The 21,149-nt window shown below is 38.4% G+C and overlaps 1 protein-coding gene across 1 annotated transcript in view; it reads left to right on the top strand.

The window, feature by feature from the left end:
• The window catches only part of ACSS3 (acyl-CoA synthetase short chain family member 3), a 116,058-nt gene extending 95,573 nt beyond the window's left edge, over positions 1-20,485 (top strand). The window contains exons 12-17 of the mRNA XM_063447144.1: positions 9,492-9,555; positions 12,987-13,068; positions 13,215-13,337; positions 16,775-16,874; positions 16,952-17,127; positions 20,273-20,485. Coding sequence (XP_063303214.1) covers positions 9,492-9,555; positions 12,987-13,068; positions 13,215-13,337; positions 16,775-16,874; positions 16,952-17,127; positions 20,273-20,344 — 617 coding nt within the window. The 3' untranslated portion in view covers positions 20,345-20,485. The remainder of the gene's footprint in view (positions 1-9,491; positions 9,556-12,986; positions 13,069-13,214; positions 13,338-16,774; positions 16,875-16,951; positions 17,128-20,272) is intronic.
• The last annotated feature ends 664 nt before the right edge of the window (positions 20,486-21,149 follow it).

Here is a 21,149-nt window from a genome sequence, read left to right as displayed (position 1 = left end):
GAACAGATCAAAACACTGACAGAATCCATGGATGGCAGGCTTTTGAGTGTCCTTGCAAAGAAAGGTGGCTATATTGGTCACTGATTTGTTTTTGTTATGTTTTTGAATGTCAGAAATGTATATTTGTGAATGTTGAGATGTTATATTGGTTTCACTTGTAAAAATAAATAATTGAAATGGGTATATATTTGTTTTTTGTTAAGTTGCCTAATAATTATGCACAGTAATAGTCACCTGCACACACAGATATCCCCCTAAAATAGCTATAACTAAAAACAAACTAAAAACTACTTCCAACAATATTCAGCTTTGATATTAATGAGTTTTTTGAGTTCATTGAGAACATGGTTGTTGTTCAATAATAAAATTAATCCTCAAAAATATAACTTGCCTAATAATTCTGCACTCCCTGTATGTCTGTTAGTGTGTGTGTGTGTGTTTGTGTCAGTGTGTGAGTGTATTTACATCTGTTAGCATATGTATGTGAGTATGTGAGTATCTGCCAGTGTGGGTGTCTGTCAGAGAGTTTGCTTAAAGGGACACAATAGGCACCCAGACAACTTCAGCTCACTGAAGTGGTCTGGGTGCAGTGTCCCAGTCCCCTTAAACCTGCAAGTGTTATTATTGCAGTTTCTTAGAAACTGCAATAATTACCTTGAGGGGTAACACCACCTAGAGCCACTAGAGGGACTTCCGGGTGGTTAGGTGACCAAAAGTCGCCTAACTGATGCTGGACGTCCTCACCCTGTGCATGAGGACATTCAGCATCTGCTAAATACCCATAGGATTTTAACCCCTTTAGTGTCGAATGGGGGAGGGTAGGACATGAGGGAGGAGGGCACTATAGGGAATTATAGTGCCAGGAAAACAGCTTTGTTTTCCTGGCACTATAGTATTTATTTAAAAGGTGGAGTCTAAAGAGGAAGGGGTGGGTTCTTAATCAGGAAGCGGTGCGCCCTTGACAGGAAGGGGTGGTAAATTTGGATTAGGGGGGTGATCAGGTATAGTCATGGCTAGGGCAGCACACAATTAAAATACACCACTGTGTGTGTCTGAGTATGTGTGTGTCTGTGAGTGTGTGTCTGAATGTGTGTGTGCACGCATTTATATTTGCATACAAGTGTTTTGTTTTTTTGGGGAAGGGGGAGTTCCCACACTTTTTCCCCCAGGACTTGACCCCTGCTCCTCATCCTTTTATATTTTTGGACCACTTTTTAGAATAGAACACTTATTTAATATCCTCCAATGTTTCTGCTTATTCTCCTCTAGTGAAAAGTGGGTCCAGGCTGTGCCTAGTCTGAACTAGATTGTGATGTTCATTGCTAAATCTGTAATATACATTAAAGGACCACTATAGTCACCCAGACCACTTCAGCTCAATGAAGTGGTCTAGGTGCCAGGTCCCCCAGGTTTTAACCCTGCAGCGGTAAACATTGCAGTTTCAGAACAGAGAAACTGCTGTGTTTACATTGCTGCGTTATTCCAGCCTCTAGTGGCTGTCTTCCTGACAGCCGCTTGAGGCGCTTCCGCAACGATCAATGAGAAAATCGCATTGAGCATGCAGAATGTCCAAAGGAAAGCATTGAGTAATGCTTTCCTTTGGGCGGTTTTAATGTGTGCTGGCTGCGCATGCACATTCAGCTCCACTAGGGAGCTGACGTTGGAGGAAGAGGAGAGGTCACCAGCGCCGAGGGAGCCCGGTGCTGGATTAAGGTAAGTGGCTGAAGGGGTTTTAACTCCTTCAGCCCAGCAGGAGTGGGGGCGTGAGGGTGGGGGGTGGGGGTCTAAGGACTATATAGTACCAGGAAATCTAGTTTGTTTTCTTGGCACTATAGTGGTCCTTTAAAGAAAGTAGAGCATCTAATGAAAAAGGATAACACAAGTTATATGTGATTTGTAGTGTGTTATACAAATGTCTTATTTCCAGAGCAGTCATGTATCCCCATTATAAATTATCCACATTAATTCTTAGCTTTGTCTTCTGTAATGTCTGTCTCTGATTGCCTGATTGTGACATTACAGCCTTATGGTGACCATCTTTACTAGAATTGTCATTTATTTGCTTCTTTTGTTTAAAAACAACAACAGGCTCAAATGTAATGTTACTCCACAAATTATCCCTATGATTTTTTTGTTTTAGTATTCTCCACAGCCAAATGTGTACACCTGGCCCACTAACTAAAGTGGGTGCGTAGTGATGTCGCGAACATAAAATTTTCGGTTCACGAACGCGAACTTCCGCAAATGTTCACGAACGGGTGAACCGCCGTAGTCTTCAATAGGCAGGAGAATTTTAAAACCCACAGGGACTTTCTGGCCACAATAGTGATGGAAAAGTTGTTTCAAGAGGACTAACACCTGGAATGTGGCATGCCGGAGGGGGATCCATGGCAAAACTCCCATGGAAAATTACATAGTTCATGCAGAGTCTGGTTTTAATCCATAAAGGGCATAAATCACCTAACATTTCTAAATTGTTTGGAATAACGTGCTTTAAAGCGGCACTGTCATGCCGAACTTACCTTTACCTACTGTCCTCCCCCTGGCCCCCACCCCTGAGCGGTGGGTGGGGGCCCTAAATAAAGAGTGGGGGGACCTACTGTCCTCCCCCCCCCGTCCCCCACCCCTGAGTGGTGGGTGGAGGCCCTAAAAACAATAAGGGGGGACCTTCTGTCCCCCCTGGCCCCCACCCCTGAGTGGAGGGTGGGGGCCCTAAAAAAACAATAAGAGGGGGGGACCCTAAAATGACACAGAGCACTGTGATTGGATGGCTTGAAATCCATCAAATCACAGTGCTCTGTCATTTTACACAGCGTGGGAAAATTCCAAAGAACCTTCCCATGCTGTGTAAAATGACACAGAGCACTGTGATTGGATGGTTTTCAAGCCATCCAATCACAGTGCTCTGTGTCATTTTACACAGCGTGGGAAAATTCCAAAGAACTTTCCCACGCTGTGTAAAATGACAAAGAGCACTCTGATTGGTTTAAACCCACCAATCAGAGTGTTCTTAGCCTAATTGCAGGGCGGGGCAAGGCTTTATAAGTCTTCCCCCGCCCTGCGTAGCTCAGTCTGCGTGGAGCCCTCCATGAGTGAAGATGGATTATTTTTTTGCGCTCGGGTTTTTTCTTTTATTTTAAGTTCGTCGGGTATGATGGCTTTTTATTTGGCCTTTTTTGGGGCTGAAAAATTAAGATTTTAGAAAAAAGAAGACGTCAAATGGTAAGTTTAATTTTTTTTTTATAGGTTAGTTATTTTATTCCCCCCCCTCACTATTTTTAGGGTGAGGGGGGTAGGTAGGGGATAGTTTGATTTGGGTCGGGAGGGGGTGACTAGGGGCTTGGGACCCCTAGTCACCTTGATTGGGGGGGGGGGGGGGATTTTCATTTAGGGCCCCCACCCACTGCTCAGGGGTGGGGGCAGGGGGGAGGACGGTAGGTCCCCCCCACCATTCTTATCTAGGGCCCCCACCCACTGCTCAGGGGTGGGGGCCGGGGGGAGGACAGTAGGTTGTCCCCCCTATCTTTATTTAGGCACCCCCCTTATTGTTATTTATGGGGCCCCCACCAGCCGCGCAAGGGGGGGGGAGGTTATTAGGTTTGTTTTGTTTTTTACAGTGAGCAGCCACAGGCCACAGGCTGCTCACTGCTTACTAAACATGCCCCTACTTGCGGTATAGCGAGTAGGGGCATATTATTTACTAATACTAAGTAATCTTTAGGTTACTGGCTATGAGGGGGATAATGTATAATAAACACAGGTTACTGGCTATGGGGGGGATAATGTATAATAAACACAGGTTACTGGCTATGGAGGGATAATGTATAATAAACACAGGTTACTGGCTATGGGGGATAATGTATAATAAACACAGGTTACTGGCTACGGGGATTATGTATAATAAACACAGGTTACTGGCTATGGGGGATAATGTATAATAAACACAGGTTACTGGCTATGGGAGGATAATGTATAATAAACACAGGTTACTGGCTATGGGAGGATAATGTATAATAAACACAGGTTACTGGCTATGGGGGGGATAATGTATAATAAACACAGGTTACTGGCTATGGAGGATAATGTATAATAAACACACAAAAAAAATGCTTTCTGGGAGGGAGGGTCTGCTGCTGATTGGCTGGAATGTGTCTGCTGACTGTGAGGTACAGGGTCAAAGTTTATTCAATGATGACGAATAGGGGGCGGACCGAACATCGCATATGTTCGCCGTCCGTGGCAAACGTGAACATGCTATGTTCGCCAGGAACTATTCGCCAGCGAACCGTTCGGGACATCACTATGGGTGCGTTTTTCACTCATATCATATTTCATTGGTGTAATTGCCTTCAAACTGAAGTGTACATTCTAAACGTTAGTATTTGTTTCATTTCAAAACCACTGTACTGTTTACAGAATCGAAAGAACAAAACTTGTACCAATACCCAAATACTTATTGATTACACTGTATTTCACTAGTGTAGTGACCTCACTATAAATAGACAGCACTGTGACAGAAACTCTAAATAAATTAGCTTTGTGAAATCAATAAATCTGCCATTGTATTGGAATTAACTCTTTATTTTAGTCTCTTCTGAGTAACACCCATACCTATTAACATGTGCTAATGTTCCTCAGCCCTTCTACTACTAAAAAATTCATAAATGTGTATCATTCATCGATGGCTATAGAATACAGAATGCACACCATAAAATCTCAAAAAATAAATAAATTTTATTACGTACAAAAAAGTACCAGAATGTAAACATATAAGAAAAAATGAATATAAAACAAAGTAACAGAAGTAAAGGCAGATACAATAAAATAATAGTAATAAATTACCACAAAAATCCTTACAAGCCTCAGACAGAAACACGAGTCACCAACCCCAACCCCAACCCCAACCCCAACGTTTCGGCACCAACTGGCTGCCTTTATCAAGGGTGCCTGTATCCATGTTCAAATGTGTCTGCTTATAAAGCCCTCTTACAGCTGAAGGCCATCAGCATAAGATTGTTACCAGCACAGGAAGTGACATCATCACCTCAGGTGCTGGCACAATATCCTGGTAATAGCATAGCAATAAAAAATAGAACTGATTACATGTACTGGAAACATATAAGGAGTAAAGAGAGTCATGGGACCTAAACAGTAACAGCAGGTATCAACATTCAAATAACCCACCTCTAAAGGCAATAAGTGTACTCACACTTTATCAAGCGACCAAAACCGCCATCTTGTTTGTTGGCAAAAAAAAAAAAAAAGCGGATATACTCCACAGTCATCATAGCTGCCATCACGCGCAACGATAATCTGCGCATGCGCCCTTTAATGAGCACTGCGCATGCGTGCAGTAACCTCCCGCTCGCGCATGCGCATAACGGCAAACTGCCGCGCATGCGCATAGTAACATCCTATTTGCGCATGCGCAATGCTAAGCCAACGAACTGCAGTACCTCGTCACTCTAAAGGACTGCCCACACTTGTGGACGGCAACTAACATGCAAATTGAAGCCATGAATGTAAATAATCCACATTACTCATACTCCATGAATATCTGTACTCCACATACCACTACTCTAACCATATATTGCATATGCACATACAAAAAAGAGGGGACTAGTAAAAAAGAAAAGGAAAATATAAATAATCTAAAATCCATCTTAGAAATAAAAGAAAATCTGTGAGCCTATACAAAAAATAACTCCCACCTGTCTTATAAGACAAAACACAAAAGAAAAACACCAAAAAGTGATGTGCAAAAAAAGTCTTTTTAATTTTTAATTCCACAAACACCCAATGTGTGATAATTAGATCCCTGCAGATGTCATTCATCGATGGGATCACTCGTTTCTGATCCTTTCACTGTGAGCATATTTTTTCTGTTTTTTATTATTTTTATTATTATTTATTTAATTTTTAGCTTTTCATGTTTAGTGTTTCTGTTATTGTTTGATATATGGACATATATTTTAATTTTGTTTTCAGTTAATTTTATATATTTAAAAAGCTTCTTAAGTCTATTCCAGACCAGTTTAGGTGACTTGACCTTCTCAGATCATCACCGTAAACATATTTTATTTAATGTACCTTAAAGACAGCATAATTCAAGGTTTGGGATTTTTTTGAGCAGCTTTGCCATATCTGGATAAATCTTTCTAGCAGAATGTTTTAGCAAAAGAGCTGAAAGAAATGCTTGGTAAATGCTAGAAGACTATCACGTATTGTACTATCTCATTCTTATCTATGGGATTTATTCACTAACGAGTTATATGAAGGAGAGAGGTGCAAATTTCTAAGTTTAGTTGTATTTTTCAAATCTCACAAACTTGAGAACTATACACTTGAGAAATATACAATTGGTAATTATAATATTAAACATCCTGAGAAGTACTTGTTCCAGTTTTGCAAACGTTACCACACCAATAGTTATTATACCTGTCATTCATTCTTCCAGTCACTGCTTTCTGAGACATTCAAATGCAGGCTATTGAACTCAGTATGTACTATATAGCCATAAATACAACTCATGTAATGATTTCTGTAAATCTAAATCGCTAGGAGGTGGCTGGTGTTTTCAAGCAATTCTTGATAAGAAAGCTGTTTTGTTTTGGGGATTTTTTACAGCAATTTCTTTAACAATTGTTCTCTCTGCCATTAGAGCAGCCTCTAGTGGTATGATTTGCAAAAAAAAAAAAAAAAAGAAATACAAACATTTTTTATTTTCTGTTATTGAAAGTTCACATTTTAACCCCTTAAGGACACATGACATGTGTGACATGTCATGATTCCCTTTTATTCCAGAAGCTTGGTCCTTAAGGGGTTAAAGGTACAGTCTAAACACCAAAATTCTTATCTTAATAAATGCAGTTCTGCATGTGAAAACACAGCTGTTTCTGAGAAATGGAACTGTTTTTTTATGTAGCAATGCCCCCAAATTACAGCCATTGGGGCAGGGTTAGGCAACCTTCAGCACTCTAGATGTTAAAGACTACATATCCCATAATGCTGTTACAGCCATAAGGCTGGCAAAGCATCCGGGGAGGTGTAGTCCACAACATCTGGAGTGCTGATGGTTACCTAACCCTGTTCTAGGGACTTTGGAGCTAAAATATTTTCAATGATTGAATCTATTTGACGTGCAGCATGCACAGTATGCTGATCCCAAACGCAGGGTGTGCTCCCAGGGCTTCTGTGTGAGAATAATTGTATTATCAGATTGTGGCTAATGTGGGCAAATGTATGCAGTGCTCTTCTGTGAGATGTATTTGACTGGACAAAGATAATCAAGTTTGATGACCTTGCAGTGAGAGATTCGAGCTAATGTGGAGCTGGAATAAACATAAGGGTGACTTTCAGTGTTTGTTTGTTTGTTTTTATTAAAAGGTTAGCTATTAATCTATATAAATGCACTGACACTGCTGATCTATACTGTAAATATTCATTGACGGGTAAATAAAATCAATCTGGTATTACAAATGGATAATCAATCAATGTACACATTGCCTTAACATGACCTTCAAGGCAGGTATTCTATCTCAGTTAAAATGTTATCGAGAAGAGAATGAAAGAAGGTAAATGTAATTAAAAAAAAACTATCAATCTTCAATTATTTAGAAACTTGCAAAGAAAACTCTTACTCGTACCTTAAGGAGGCTTTGATGCTTCAATTTCACTTAATTGAATTCAAGTTATATTGTTTCTAATCATTCCAGGCTACTTAAAGTCATTCAATTAAGTCACACCTCGTGGCCATGCTGTGTTAAAGGGACACTATAGTCAGCCAGACCACTTCATCTCATTGCAGTGTCCGTGATCCCATAACTCTGCAGTTTTAGAGAAACTGCAATGTTTATATTGCAGGGTCAAGACTGCCTTCAGTGGCATTTCCTATCTACAGCCACAAGAGGCATTTCCTTCATGAAACAACATTGGTCGTCCTCACACAATGCATGAAAACATCCAGTGTCTTGCAAATCCCCATAGGAAAGCATTAATTAAGTACTTTCCTATGGGGAAGGCATAATGTGCAGGTGGCATTAGGTTCCCCCTGTGATGATATCAGAGGAAGCGGAGCCAGTACCGAGGGACTTGGACACTGGAATCCAGTTTTAAGAGTTTTTAACCGTTTCATTGGAGGGGGGGGGTGGGGCGCGGGGACAGAAGGACAATATAGTTTTAGGAATACAGCTTTGTATTTCTAACACTATAGTGTTCAATTAAAGTCTACCAAAGACCAAAGTATGTGGGCTACACTCACTAACTAAATCACATACTTTGCTTCTTAAACTGCCTCAAGAGGTTCTGTTGCAAATTATACGGTTATTCACTTAGATGTGAATTGTTACAAATTGAAAGTAAATTTTAAATGTTAGGCAAAATAGCCAGAAACACAGCTGAGTTTCTTGTCAAGGTCTGCATAATGCATGGAAATGGCCTGTTGTTGGGGATTCATGCTGTGGAGTGATGTTTTGAGGGAAGAAACTTCTTGTCTGAGCCCTGCAAAGACCCCCTCAGAGGCCTTGACTCTGTCATTGACGCCCTGCATGTCAGCCTTTAGGATCACCACATCTGCGGCCAGCAATTTCTTAATATCGACTCGCAGTTTATGGATATCTTCCTTGGTGGAAGGGGTTTTGCTATCAGGGATATCTGTGAGAATTTGAGAAGTCTGGGATATCTTTGTGTGTGTGTGGCCTTGATCTTTTGGCTCTGCTATTTTGGGCAGAATCTGCTTCTGCAACAGCTCACCAATGTCCCTTGTTCCCGGCTTTGCCTCTGGCTGGGGTCGTTGGGATCACCGCCCTAATGTTGCAATAGTGACAGGTCGTCCAGGAGGCCGCTCCAGGCAAGGTTTGGAGTCGGATAATAGGCCCCAGATCTGTGCTTTTGCCAGTTTGTCTTTGGAGTCTGGAACAACTTCATATGATGTTGCAGTTGGGTGGCCGTTGATGAATATCTGTCTGTATTTGGGTTTGCATGTATGGGGACCCGTGATATTTAGGTATTTTATTAAGTTTTTCCTGGAGCTTTTCCCAATTTTCTTTTCTGTTTCTGCCTATATCTTCAGAAAGGGTTAAAACTTAACTTATTTTATTCTTCTAACCCCCTTTTTTGTTTTATTTTCCTCTAACTGCTTAGATATTCCAGAGGTTTTAATGTCTTCTTAAAAAGTTGTGTTTCTGTGATTCCATTTGAAGTTGCAACCTTTACAGTAAAGCAGGAGGGAATACCTAATGTATGGGGCAGAATTTGTGATAGTGTTGCTCATATAGTGGTTCGTAATATTACACCTTCAACTACAAGAAAATACTATATTGCTATTATAATTAGTCTGTTTTAAACCGATGGAACTATAATTTGATGATTTTTGATTTACATAGACTGTAGCCATATTAAAAATGTCAAATGTTTGCAATTCTGTTGTTTGGAAAGGAAACTACTTTTCTGGATGACTTCCAAAACGTTTTCAATTCTATTCTCTGTTACAGTTAAAGTAGTCGACAACAATATGCAAGAAGTGAAGCCAAACACACTAGGAAATATTGTAGTGAAGTAAGTATAACTATTTTATATTTTTATTTTTTATAATTTTGCAACAATGTGATCCTTTTACACAATTACCAAAACATGTTTTATTTATTGAACTTTATACACATATTTATTTTTCTTGTTTTTTCTACAATATTCAGTTATTGAATGATTCATTACTACGTTCCTGCCTAGTTCAATGGAAAATACATTGATAAGATCCCCAAGTCACTGACACTGTGGAGACTGTAATACTCACAAACAGCGAGGGGGCCTCAAGACAAACGAGCAGATAGACTACATCTCCCAAATTATTCATTTTGAATGAAATAAGTCAAACAAAAGGCAAAAGAATAAAAGGAGAACCGTTAGTTTAATGATTTGATAGTTATCTGAAATTTTTAATTGTATGTCTTGGAAGGACGGCAGGCCAAAGTAAATCCAGGATTCTGCCGGTGTGCTCCTAGTGGTCAAAACAATTCCCAACTCTCAAAATTATTTGAATACTACAAAAAGGGAGATAATTATGAGAGTTGTAGTTCAACAACTTTTATTAAAAAAAATGAATCATTACAATTGCTAAGTGTTAAGGGGACTGGACCATTGCACCCAGGTCAATTCAATGAGCTGAAGTGGTCTGGGTGCCTATAGCAATTTTTTTTTTTTTTTTTTACAGTGAGTGCATGTTTATCTAAATTACTTTTATTTAATAGTTGTGTATTATATTGATTTACACTCTTTTGAAATATGTATCTTTGGCACATTAACCTCATTCAAATTTTTTTTTTGTTCCAAAATGTATCATATATCTTAATATTCCTGAGATCACTGTCCCTAAGGTGTAAAGACTCAGTATCTTGGGAATATTTGTTCATCTCATGAAGAATTACAAAAGAGGCCATGATGGCTTGCACTTGAGCCTCCACTGTAAGCATTCCTAAACACTAACTCGTACCGTAGCTCACCCAGTTAATGAAGACATGACCAACTATCCTCGACCTTTCATCATCATACATTCCATTGCTTTGTAAGAAAAGACATAACAACCCCATTTAAATATAGACCATTGCCATATTTTTGGAGTTTACACCTGGGATATGAAAGATGATGTATAAGCCACCGATCACCTGTTTGATGTCACTAAGCAATTTTTTGTTCTTGTCACTTCCGAGAGCGAAAGTCACTGTCAGAAAATGGGAACTATGAATGATTTTCTATTTTTTTGTTTTGAAGCATTAACATACTCAATCATATATAAAAAAGTGGAACCCTTCCAGAATACGTTAGGATATATATATATATATATATATATAAATAGAATAACCTGTATTAAGCTAGATTCTCCAGGCATGTGCTCTGCATAGACAAATCAAATAGCTAACATAGCGTAAAATAGTTTAAATTAAGAATATAAGTATATGTGATATAGATGCACTCACAAACAGATGAGAGAATCAAGCCTTTCACCCACTCAGGGGTACTTTGATGAGAATAAGATGCAGTTTCTTCCAACCAGATATGTAAAATAAAAGAATCAAAATATGGTGAAGCACGTTATAAAATAGTATAACACTTTTTAATAGTCGCACTTACACTTCAGTAGTAAAAAAACAGCATATCTCCAAATAGTTATGGACCTCCTGGTGTTGAAAATCCAAAGTTCCACAAAAGGGTCTTGGAGCAAAAATTAAGATAGAGCAATACATAAAATAAACAGTGATGAATAAAAAAGTTCACAGGTTATTCTATTTATTATATATATATATATATATATATATATATATATATATATATATATATATATATATATATCCTTACCTATTCTGGGTGGGATCCACTTTTTTTATATATGGTTATATTCTCTTAGGTGGCTGTGGAGTACACCTGGGATCACTTCCAGTAATACGTTTCCTCACCATTAGTGTATATACTTTTTTCTGTATTAACATACTCAATGGCTGTTTTTAATTGGAAGCATAGACACCCTTGTAATGTTCAGCAATCCAAAAACTGTCCGAAGATTAGTTCCTGAAAACACCGTTCATACAAGAATTTTCTAAAGAAATATTTGATCAGTACAAGTGTAGTGGGAGAGTGTAATGTTCTGAACGATATCTAGTATCCATTAGCACGTATACATCATAGAAAAATGATACTTGAAATCCCAGCATGTCCTTTTCATGTAGTTCTGTAGCGAGAGCTATCAGATTTTATTCTAAATGATTTGATAGTTACAAGCCGCTTTTTCTTTTTTTTTATCCAATGTTGTTTTGATGGAAAACAAAAGAAAATAGATTTCATTGTACTGAACACAATATTTTTCTTTGCTGATGTCAAAAGATGTGGCCCTTCTATTCTGTAAAGTGCAGCGTGATTATTTAACCCTTCTGTCAACTTGTTTTTCAAATATTTCCCAAGGCATTTTGCCAGTTATGCTTTATGTCAGCAAGCCTTTGATAATGCAGACATTAGAAGAAATTCTTCTGTGCTCTGTGTTTGGCTTGTTCTCGGAATTCTGTCCAAAACAATACAATGAACAAGATGATGTATTTTTGTTCTTGCGGCAGGTGTGCTGGCATTCATTTCTCTCTTGGTATGCTTTTTCCCGTGGTGGAAAAATTATCCATCAGGCTGCCAAGGACTGGAGAGGAATGCTAGAAGCTGGGTTCCCAATTAAAAATGTTATACTTTGAGCCGTTTCATAAAAATGAAATCTTTTGATGCGTAAGACTAAAATTACACTTCGCAAATTGTATATTTAGGTTTCTATACATCTTCTCTGACATCTCTTTGCTATTAAAGTGGTCACTTTATGTATATGTCCCTTGCACTCAGCTGGACCATCTCTTAGTAACATACTGGATATTCAAGAACAAAACAGAAAAATGGACATTTAGCCCTCATCAACTCTAAGTATATTTCCGGAACTCAATGCTATGTCACATTTTATCCCAACAGACTCTCTGTTCATCCACTTGTACCAAACTGTTGAATCCTTGGGATGTAAGCACCGAAATTGCAAGAGCGTGCACTGTTGTGCCAAGTTGAGGGACATAGCTCTGCGGTTGACTGTAGAGGATTTACAGGAACTTGACATTGAACTCTTCTATTTTTATAGGAATATGCAATTAAACGGAACCACTTATGTGGTGATATCATTATATGTTAGTGCAATGGTGGTATATTTTATTTGGAATATATAACATTGGCTCGTCATCATAAAAGTCATGAACCTTAGCAGCTGGAGATCCCGTGGTTATTTTTTTTCTTGTTGTGTATCTAAGACTGAAATTCAAGACTTGGTAGCCAAAATGTTAAGTACCGATTAGTGGGTTTATATTTCATTATCTGTGTACCACATAGTGTACAATGAATGAATTTATGATGGTAAATTAGGAACAACATGCATATTAAATCTATATAACATTTAACTATCATAATTGATTTTTTTTCAGATTACCTTTGCCCCCAGGAGCATTCTCCTCTCTTTGGGAAAATGAAGATTTGTTCAAAGATTTATATTTTCTAAACTTTCCAGTGAGTATAGTTTATGGAGCCATTATTCTCATAATACATGTTAACTATATTGAAAGCACATAAATATAATTTCATTTGTAATGGCAGTAGATTTTAACTTACATTTTGGCTAATCTGAAGTTTACATGTGCCCTTTTGAATAATAGGGTTTTTATGACACCATGGATGCAGGCTACAAGGATCAAGATGGATATGTGTATGTTCTGTCTCGTGTTGATGATGTAATCAATGTTGCAGGGCATAGACTCTCAGCTGGAGCTATTGAGGAGGTAAACATTGCTTTCAGTGAATTTCTAACTTTCCTCTAATACGATAAGAATATCAGTGATTTTATTTTTTATGACGATCATGAGATGATACTACCATGGTATAACACCTATCTGCATTCAGAAGGGTTAAGCAGTTAAATCTCTTTCTGCCTCCCCTCTATTGGCTTACCTCCCAGGTGTTTTAAATTAGACGTGACTGTCCCAGTTTGGGATTCCATTTATGAACTACAAAAAAAAAGTTTTCAGGTAACACAGGCAAAAGTGAATATTTGTGCAACAGGTGCTTAAATATGCGCAAGAAACAGAAATATATTAAAAAAGCTGCTCCTACCTATGTGCAAATATTTCTCTCCTTTACACAACGATATAAAAACAAGTAAATACGTACAATAAGATAAAGCCCAAGCAAAACGATTCTGGCTGCCTTATCATGTAAAAATGGTTACTGGCTGCAAATTTTGAAATCGAATTTTCCCAATAGAAGTATGTGGGAAGTGAGATACATGGTAATAATCAGATGCTGGTGACAAGGTTTATCAAACATTATTTACCATAAAATATATTATAGTAGGATGGGTCTGGTGAGGAGCAGGAGGAAAGATGTATCGATAGATCTGAAAAAAACTAAACAAAAAAGTAGCTTCCTTTATAAGCCAATGCCCATTAGCTACGCATGGATCCAGCAGGAAAATTGTTTAAAAATAAAAATGAATTTGAATACAAAAAATAAAAATGTTGGGCCTAAAAATATGGTTAGTCTCTTTCTTTAAATGGCAGAAAGTTTTAAAATGCAACCCACATGAAGTTCAGCCAATCTTAAAAGAACACTGCTAGAACCATAACCACCAGGAAACAGTCACTTCCTCCATGATAGCCAGAAGGTCTGTGTTCTATGTTATGTGCAGGAGCTTCCTGCACTCCTTGGAGGAAGTGATTGGCACTTGGTGGACACCAGATAGCTTACCAAACGATTAGCAAATAGTTTGACTACTTAAACTGAAAGGGTGCCAAGGCATTCCTGGCACCATAACAACTACAGCTTTCTGTACTGGTTATGGTGCTTAAAGCATAATAAAGGTTGCCATTGTACTACAGCTGGAGGTATAACATTCCGCAACCACTGCTATATTAGGGAAAATGTATTGATACTTACCGTAATTTTCTTTTCCTGGCTATTATTCATGGCAGCATTTAACATATGGGTTTAGCTCCTCCCTCTAACCCTCAGGCCAGGAAACACAAACAATTAAACAATTAAGCATACCTTCCCCTGGTATAATAGGAACTCCATCAGCCATCACACCTCAGTCAAGTAACAAGAAGAAAATCCAAGAAAGGGTTGGAAACCAAATGCTGCCATGAATAATAGCCAGGAAAAGAAAATTACAGTAAGTATGAATACTTTTTCCCTATTCCTGGCTAATCATGGCAGCATTTAACATATGGGATTCCCCCAGCAATAATAACACAGGGAGGGAAATGCATGCTACAAAAATAGTTTAATATAGAAATCAGCTATGCGGATTAAAGGAGTTCAGGACTGACAGGCCAAACTCTGAATCCGAGCGAGAAGCAATATCCACGTTGTAGTGTTTCACAAAGGTCTTTAAAGATGACCAATTGGCAGCCTTACAGATGCTCTCTGCCGGAATTCCTGATCTATATCCTCCTCCAAATCAAGGATCCATGAACGTAATGCTCTGGACAAAGCAGAGATAGAGACTGCTGGATGACAACCCAAGCCTGCTGTCGTGAAGACTTTAGAAAGATCTGCATCAATTCTTTCATCCATGGGTTCCTTGAGAGAAGCATCACTATCAATAGGCAGAGTTAATCTTTTTGCCACTTTAATAATCGGAGCATCAATCTTTGGGACCGCCGTCCACATTCTTGAATCCTCCTCCTTAATAGGGTACAATTTTGACAATCTGCCCTGACTTGTAATCCTTTTTCCAGGAGTATTCCACTCTGAGCGAAACAGTTCCTTAATGGATCTGTGCACTGGAAAGGAAGGTTTCCTCTTATGGAGATCTCCGAAATGTCTATCAGAAGTTGAAACTTCCTTGACTTCTTCTGGCAAATCCAAAGTCTTTCTGACTGCCCTGATCAGATGCTTCATAGCCTTAGTGTCTAATGAGCGTGGTTGTTCCGTGAACTCTTCCTCACTAGAAGAGATAAGCTCCAATTCCAAGGAACCAGCAGCGTGTCTGAAGTCTTCTTCAGATAGGTCGGATTCTCAGCCATAGCTCTCACACCTGGGTCTTTTACCTCTATTGGCATCTGAAATCCCTTCCGCCACAGCTTGCTTGATCCAATAAGCTATGTCCTGAGTTGAGGACGTAGAGGCTTGAGGAGACCTGCGATGTTCTGACTCTCCTGCGATCATGGATAAACACTTGCGGCATAACCTGCAGTTATCCAAAGGCCTTGCACCACATCCAGGGCAGGCTGCCGGTTTATCCCTCCTCTTGGATGGAGATCTAGGGCCAGACCGGTCTTGAGGGCTGTAAAACACAGAAGTCATATGACTGTACACTCCATGCACTCTTTTTAAACATAATAAATAGTAATGCTCACCTATGACCTATTATAGATCTTGCCGACTTAGCAGATGGAGATGTTGGGTCCATCATAGTAGAAGGGCTATATAACAAAGGTGTCACAATGAACTTCATGCAGCCAAACTGAACAGCCTTATGTATTATAGAAGAAAACATAATACATACCTGCAGAGAATGCATGTGGCACTAGAGAGCACTTTATAACAGAGGGAAATGAAAATGCTAGCTTATTTTGCAGAAATACCACCATTTTCAAATTTCCCGCTCTGTGCCTTTAAGGAGGCGCGCATGCGCCAATTGGCCGCAAGTCCGCGGCTCCCCCATCTTGGATGAGGGCAAATATGCCGAAAATCTGTCCGTGGCCATTGCGCATGCGCGGGCATCTTACCAGATGGATGATCGTCTGATCGAGTTCTGGAGGCTTAATCCTGGCGAACACAGGCTCCAGATGCCAGGGGGACTACCCACCATGGCTCCCAGGGGTTCCCAATTCATGTAAGAAAGGGCTACATGTGCCTGGGCTTCCTGTGGAGGGAGTCTGACCTCCATAGGGTGAAGATCATAGCAGCATTATCAGGTGAGCATAAAGAAAAACTTTAACCCTTAGAAAATCAGGGAGAAAAAAAAATAACTGTCCTAGGGCTATGAGGACAGGAAAAAAGACTGATGGCTGATGGGGTTCCTATTATACCAGGGGAAGGTATGCTTAATTGTTTGTGTTTCCTGTCTTGAGGGTTAGAGGGAGGAGCTAAACCCATATGTTAAATGCTGCCATGATTAGCCAGGAAAGCAATCCATCAGTTAGCATGTAATTTTTTTCTCTCTAAGATTTTCGTCAAATTTCACTCTCTTCTTAATTTATTTCTCCTATCACAGTCTGTCATGTTACACAAAGCCGTAGCTGACTGTGCAGTAGTGGGGTTGGAGGACTCTTTAAAAGGCCATGTTCCACTTGCACTCTGCGTCTTACGAAATGGTAAGGAAACATGAATTTTTCTTATATTGATCATTATTATTACAACAAACTCTTAATTCTACACAATCTGATTCTAGGTGTGGATAAGACAGAAGAAAAGCTAGAAGAGGAAATTGTAGCATTGGTCAGAGAATATATTGGCCCAGTGGCAGCCTTCCGAAAAGTAGCAATCGTGAAACAGTTACCAAAAACGCGTTCTGGAAAGATACCTCGTTCAACGCTTTACTCTCTTGTTAATGGGAAACCCTACACGGTAATTTTAGGCCTTATAGCTTTCTAAAAGTCATGCTGTACGACGTGGTTTATGTCATAGAACAAATACTTGTGCAGTTTACAGTCTCTTCCTAGGTGTATTATTGTTAAATATTTTTCGTATATTATACAATTGATCAACACAATACAATTGATCAACAAATGTAAAACCTATGAAATATTTGAAATTAAAGTATTGTTCTTTTGTTAATTGACTGCATCTTCATGGGACTTTTACGATAATATAAATATTTTATCACATAGTATTAAAAGGAATACTATAGACACCTAGACCACAATAAAGTGGTCTGAGTGCCATGTGCCCCTTCCCCTTTTAACCCGGCAGTTGAAAATATTAAATCTTTTCATTCCAGAGTTAACCTGCCTCTAGTGCAGTTAATATGACAGCCACTTGAGGCACTTAAACTAATAGAGTAAAACTGTATTTTAGTCAGATGGTCTCAGGAGACTGATTGGTGCAGCGTGGAGTTTTGCATGCATGCGCACTAGCCCCCCAATGCTTTTCTATGGGAAAGAATTGATTGCCTGAGATCATCAACATTTAAGATCTCAGCCAAAGAGGCAGAGTTACATGGAGGAAACCGGTGCTGCAAGGGTTGAAATGTAAGTAAATCCCCTTTTTTTTTAACCCCTTAAGGACACAGCTTCAGAAGCATGTCTTACGCTTAATGACACAAGCAATTTTTGCATTTTCTTGTTGTATGCGTTCAACTGCAATTTGCATCTCTCTCGTTTATTGCACCGACACATATTATATACTGTTTTTTAAAGGACATAAAGGGCTTTAATTTGATGTAACATATATATATATATATAAATGCTTATTTATTATAAAAAGAGAAATTGCCATAATAATGCGTGCCTAATTAGTGCAGGTTAAAGAAAGTAATTAAAAATAAATTTATTTAGTTGTCCTGATTTACAGAATATATAATGTGTCTGGGATTTTACATTTTTTTTGGTAGTTACAGGTCACAAAGCACAAGGAGTAAAATAAACTTTTAATGTGGAGCGATTTTAGAATTTGGTATGTTTGTCTTGTAAGCTTAATAGCCATAAAAGAAAACAAAATTGCCACACAAAAGTATATATTTATATAAAGTAGATATCACAGGCTAAGGTTGTTTTGACACTTTCTAAGTAGCCATTTCACCGCCAATCTCTGCTAAATATTGGAGTAAAATTTTGTTTTTTGGAGTTCATGAACTTCTCATGTGTATTTTGTAAAGTTGGTGTTTGCTATTCATGTACAAAGTTTTATTTTGTGTTCAGTTACTTCTGCTGAGTACAACGATACCCCCATTGTATGTCTTTGGCACTATTTCGTGAAGCTACAGTGCCATATAGGAGACCTGTCCGTTTCAACATTTACAGTAGAATTTTGAGAGGCGGATTTAATGGGCCTATGCTTCAATTTGGGGTATTATAGCAGTTTGACTGTTCAAAAAGAAACCACAAAGGCCAACCATTTATAAAAGTAGACACTCCAGGGTATCTCATATGGTGCATATTGTGCCTTAACATGCCCCCATTTTTTCACCAATATATGCCAAAGTATGTGGTAAAAAATTATTCATAATTTCATATGTGCCACTAAGTTCAAACCCACCAAATTATGCTCAGCTAAGTCTTCTGAGTAAAACAATATGCCCAATATATGACCTAGACACTATTTTGTGAAGTTACACTGCTGTAAAAGAGACGTAACAAGTTAACGTTTTTAAGTGTTCATGGAGGGTTTTGATGCGTCCGTGTCCCACTTTGGAGCACTTGAGCAGGCTACATATTACAACTACACCATAAAGCCATACCATTTCTTAAAGAAGACATCCCAGGGTATTTCAAAAGGCCTATTTTGAACCTTAGCGTGGGATAATGTTTCCGCTAGCTTTGTACCAAGTGTAGTGGTAATAAGCATTTTTTCTGCCTTTTTGACACACAAAGTGAGTTTGTGCAGTATATTTTGCAAACCTTATGTGTACTACGACTATATACTACTTCATATGTTGCTCAGCTATGTCGGCTGAGTGCAGTAATACCCCCGTATGTACATTTACCAGGTATATGTGGACATTGAAGGGGCACATTTGAGACACAGCCATTCAATTTTTTTTAAAAACTTTGAATTTGTACGCTGTGTCCATGTCCCGTTTTAGAATATTTTACAAGGCTATATAATCCAATTACACCATAAAGGCATACCATTTCTTAAAGAAGACATCCCAGGGTAATTCAAAAGGCATATTTTGAACCTTAGCGTGGGATCATTTTTCCGCTAGCTTGTACCAAGTGTAGTGGTAATGAGCATTTTTTTTTAATTCTTTATTTTTGTTGTGCATAAAGGTATAACAACGCGTATGTGGTACCCCAACGGCATTCCACATACTTTTCAAGGACAGTTATAACAGTGGGGTACATGGTAGTACTTGCACAATTTTATATTAACATGAGTAGCTTGTATCTGGGTATATTACGTGAAACAGTAGATGTAGTTAAGGTCATGTATAGTGTTTATAGAATTTTAGGATTACAAGCGCATGTTTATTAATTAAGAAGCTCACGTTTTGACATAACGATAGGCGTTTAAGTGTTGTGTGATTCTAGCTCATATTAGATGATCTAGCAATATCCTAACATCACAGTACAATGCAGACTTTTTTGAGCCCCCAGCATAGACACAGGTTTAATTAACTTGTCTAGGGTGTGTGTAAAGGCTTGTCACCGCTTAGGTAGCTAGACCCAATGTTCAGCATACACAAGTATTTTTGCGCTATCTGGATACAGGTTGCGGCGATCTGGGCTTAACTTTAGTAAATGACGGAAATTTTCCGTCAACGGTCCTTAACTGAAGGACAAGGTTGACGGAAAATTTCCGTCCGCGGTCGGGAAGGGGTTAAAGGCTGGTCTTGTCACCTAAATGGTGGCTAGGTCACTATAGCATTGGGAATACATATTTGTATTTCGAACACTATAGTGTTGCTTTAAGTTAATAACTTCAGAAATCTCTGAAATATACAATATATTCTATTTAGTTTTTTATCCCTTACTTACCATAATACCCATTTCTATAGATATTGCGTTATGTAATTTATTATGTATATATAATGTATTTTATTTAATTCCAGATTGGTCCAACTATCGAAGAACCCGCTGTTTTCAAATGTATAGAAGATGTTGTAAAAGCAAAGTTTAACTAAGAAGACATTGAACCAATGATTTTTTAGGAAATTAAATCTCCATCATCTTTATCCACAGCACACCAGAAAACATCTATTACTCTATCAAGAGATCCGTGACCTTTGTAGTTTATTTTTTCTGTTAGGTGGTGACATTAGTAAGTCTAAAAAATGTATTTTCGGTATATAGAAGTGTTTTTGAAATTAATCCAAAAACCTGTATTCATACCTGTTTTGTTAGATACTTGGAAAAACTTGAACGTTGATTTAATAAGCTTTCCAAATGATACAATACTGTTAGAAAAACATTCAAAATGAATTTATCTACAAAAGTCACCCTTAAAGTCTATGGTATGTTTTGTAGATAAATAATTTTGAATTTTCTTTTTCTAACAGCATTGAATCATTTGGAAAGCTTATTAAATCGAGGCCCTGGTTTGTTATAAACAGTTTTTTCTAACATTTTATTATCATGCATTTTATAGCATTTTGTAATATTTTACTACCATTTTATTACTACAGATACGTTCTAAAGGTAACTACAACATAGTTTAAATAATTACTTTTTATTAATATTTTCCAACATGTTGTAACTAAGCTTGAAAAATACCTTTACGGTCGAAACGAATTTTGTTGCAATAAAACTGCCTGCGGCTTGAATCCGGAGTGCCTGTGATTCTTTCTTCTTTGCACATTATTCTGGGATTGCTGGTCCTGATCCAGAGCACCCGTGGCCGCTGGGAATGAGTGCGGTTCCCACTATCTACTTTGCTATAAAGGAAAGAGGGACTCTAGCCCACCACACATAATATCATATAGAGGAGAA

The sequence above is a fragment of the Pelobates fuscus genome, chromosome 3, assembly GCF_036172605.1.
Source record: "Pelobates fuscus isolate aPelFus1 chromosome 3, aPelFus1.pri, whole genome shotgun sequence".
NCBI lineage: Eukaryota > Metazoa > Chordata > Amphibia > Anura > Pelobatidae > Pelobates > Pelobates fuscus.
The sequence above is the reverse complement of the archived record's forward strand: the minus strand, read 5'-3'. Positions and strand labels throughout refer to the sequence as shown.